The sequence below is a fragment of the Arachis ipaensis genome, chromosome B08, assembly GCF_000816755.2.
Source record: "Arachis ipaensis cultivar K30076 chromosome B08, Araip1.1, whole genome shotgun sequence".
In the NCBI taxonomy this organism is placed as follows: domain Eukaryota; kingdom Viridiplantae; phylum Streptophyta; class Magnoliopsida; order Fabales; family Fabaceae; genus Arachis; species Arachis ipaensis.
Genome location: NC_029792.2, coordinates 105,018,144 through 105,020,512, shown reverse-complemented (window position 1 = coordinate 105,020,512; position 2,369 = coordinate 105,018,144). Strand labels below are relative to the sequence as shown.

The following is a 2,369-nucleotide window of genomic DNA, read 5'->3' as shown; positions in this document are numbered from 1 at the left end:
AGTTTTAAATATAATATTATTATAGTATAATATATATCATAAATCCCTGCGTATAAATTTTGTTATCTCATACATGTACCATACCATACTAGTATCCATGCAACATAGCACATTGCCACTTAGAAACGGAACAAATTCAAAGCTTCTGAACTTATTAATCTTCATGCTTAACTAACTCTTGGAAGTGTGTGTGCAGGTCCGAGTGAATAAACAAAATGAATAAAGGAGGACCAGTAGGTGGAGGAGGGTTGGGGGTTGGTGGAAGTGGGCCTACTGCAGCGGCTGCTGCAGCTGCTGCTCAGAAGCAGAAGACATTGCTGCAGAGGGTGGAAGGTGACATTGCCAATATTGTGGACAATTTCAGCCACCTTGTCAATGTTGCCAGGGTATTTTTTAATTCCATGCTGCATTTTTATATGGCATTTGATTGTCATTGTCAGTGTATAATTACATATCATATCATTTGTATTTATGTTGAAGTTGATTTTGTGTAACTGTCATTTTAATTGCGAATTTTCATATGAAAAACAAGATGAAATCTGATACCATAATTCATGTTAAGATAGGGAATCTTGCTTTCCACAATTCTGGTCTATGTAAATTGATTCCACAATTCTGGTCTATGTAAATTGATTACATTCTAAGTACCATTTTGGCACAATATTTTGCTACCATTTTAATAAATGATGTTATCCAAGTATTTTTTGTATTTGAATCTTCTAGATTGATATTTTTGTTGTACATTCACATGGAACTAAAGAAGAACATTTTTCACCTTATGGTGAATGATATCTGATTAATCTGAAACATATTTTGTGATTTGTGTGTTTAGTTTTAAGCCAAAGCTAAAGATGATCATTGAGCACTTTGTGTATTTCATCCCCATTTGATTGAGAGTCGTATTTCGCATTGCATTTTAACACCAAACAGCAATCCTCTATTTGGAACTTCTGTAATTTCATGTCATGCCAATGTTTACGTGCACAATGTTTACTTGTTCACTTCAAAAAGCTTGCATTCTTGCAGGTTAATGATCCACCTGTTAGAAATTCACAAGAATCTTTTATGATGGAGATGCGTGCTGCTAGGATGGTAAGAATGCAGTTCTAATGATTCTTTTGCCTTTATGCAAGCATGCCTGCAAAGACTACATGTCTATTAACTATTATCATTTTAGGTTTTAGAGATCAAAGTTGTGCGGCTTACCATGCAAAGTACCACTCATCATCATTATCTTAACTGATTTTGGAGTGACTAATGGATTTGTTTGGGTATACTGGAAATTTCATTCTGCAATTTGTCTGATATAAATAGAACATAATTTAATAAATGCTTGCATATAGAGTTGATTTATAATTTGTGTGCTTTTGGCATGCTTAGCATGGTCAATTTGAGAAGCTTTTGCTGGATTCTGAAGGTTATTAAGATCTTTTCTCGGATTTTTATTTCCCATCTATATTGGTCAATATTGCAGGTTCAGGCAGCTGATTCGTTACTTAAGTTGGTCTCGGAGCTGAAGCAAACAGCTATCTTTTCAGGGTTTGCTTCTCTTAATGACCATGTAGAACAAAGAAGGGTTGAATTTAACGAACTCGGGGAGAAAACTGATCGTTTGTTGTCTAGAATTGGAGAAGAAGCTGCTGCTTTGATGAAAACTCTTTGACTGTATATAATTGATTCTTTTTTTTTAGCCCGGTTCTAAGTTCTGAATATGGATGAATGTAAATTAGGACTAGGAATTATATAAGCTAGATATTCCATTACTGAGAAAGTTGGAAGGAATATAGCCTAGCACATTTTAAGTGCAACGGATTCTATGGATGGTTTAAATGTAGCTTGAAATTACGAGTAAGAGCAATGCTTATTTGTTTGTTTTTTACGGTATTATTTGTTGATTATGTTATAGGACTTTATCTTTTTTATTTTGAGTAAACTATAATTTCTGGTCTTTTAAAAATTATGAATAAAATACATACTTTTTAATTAGTGATAAGTGGTTATTGAATCTTCTTCGAATTCTTTTACAATATTTAGCTAATTATTTAAAAGGTATATAGCAAAGATTGAGGCAAATTTTATGCTTTTTATCATATTTGGTAGCTTTGCAATGTATCTTTGCAGATGACAGAGGAGGTTTTTGATTTTTCAAATGGTTTGGCTTGTTAAGCATTCTCATTTAAAGTTAGAGTCAAAATGTGTGTATTGTTAATGAATTTGTAATTTTTTTTTTTTTAAAGATGTGTCATGTTGCTTTTATGGTAAATATACTGCTTTTAAGTTTTAAGGCAGTCTTGTTTATTCAATTTAGCTTCTCCCTTCTCGCATTATATTCTTTAATATTTAGTTTTTTTTTTCCAAGTTCAGAAAAC

General features: G+C 32.5%; 1 protein-coding gene across 1 annotated transcript in view; it reads left to right on the top strand.

Moving 5' to 3' along the window:
• Positions 1–1,644, top strand: part of LOC107614047 (mediator of RNA polymerase II transcription subunit 22a) — a gene marked incomplete at its 3' end in the record, with an annotated part of 5,070 nt that extends 3,426 nt beyond the window's left edge. Inside the window, 3 exon segments of the mRNA XM_016316271.1 lie at positions 197–386; positions 1,027–1,092; positions 1,475–1,644. Of these exon segments, the coding sequence (XP_016171757.1) occupies positions 216–386; positions 1,027–1,092; positions 1,475–1,644 (407 nt within the window).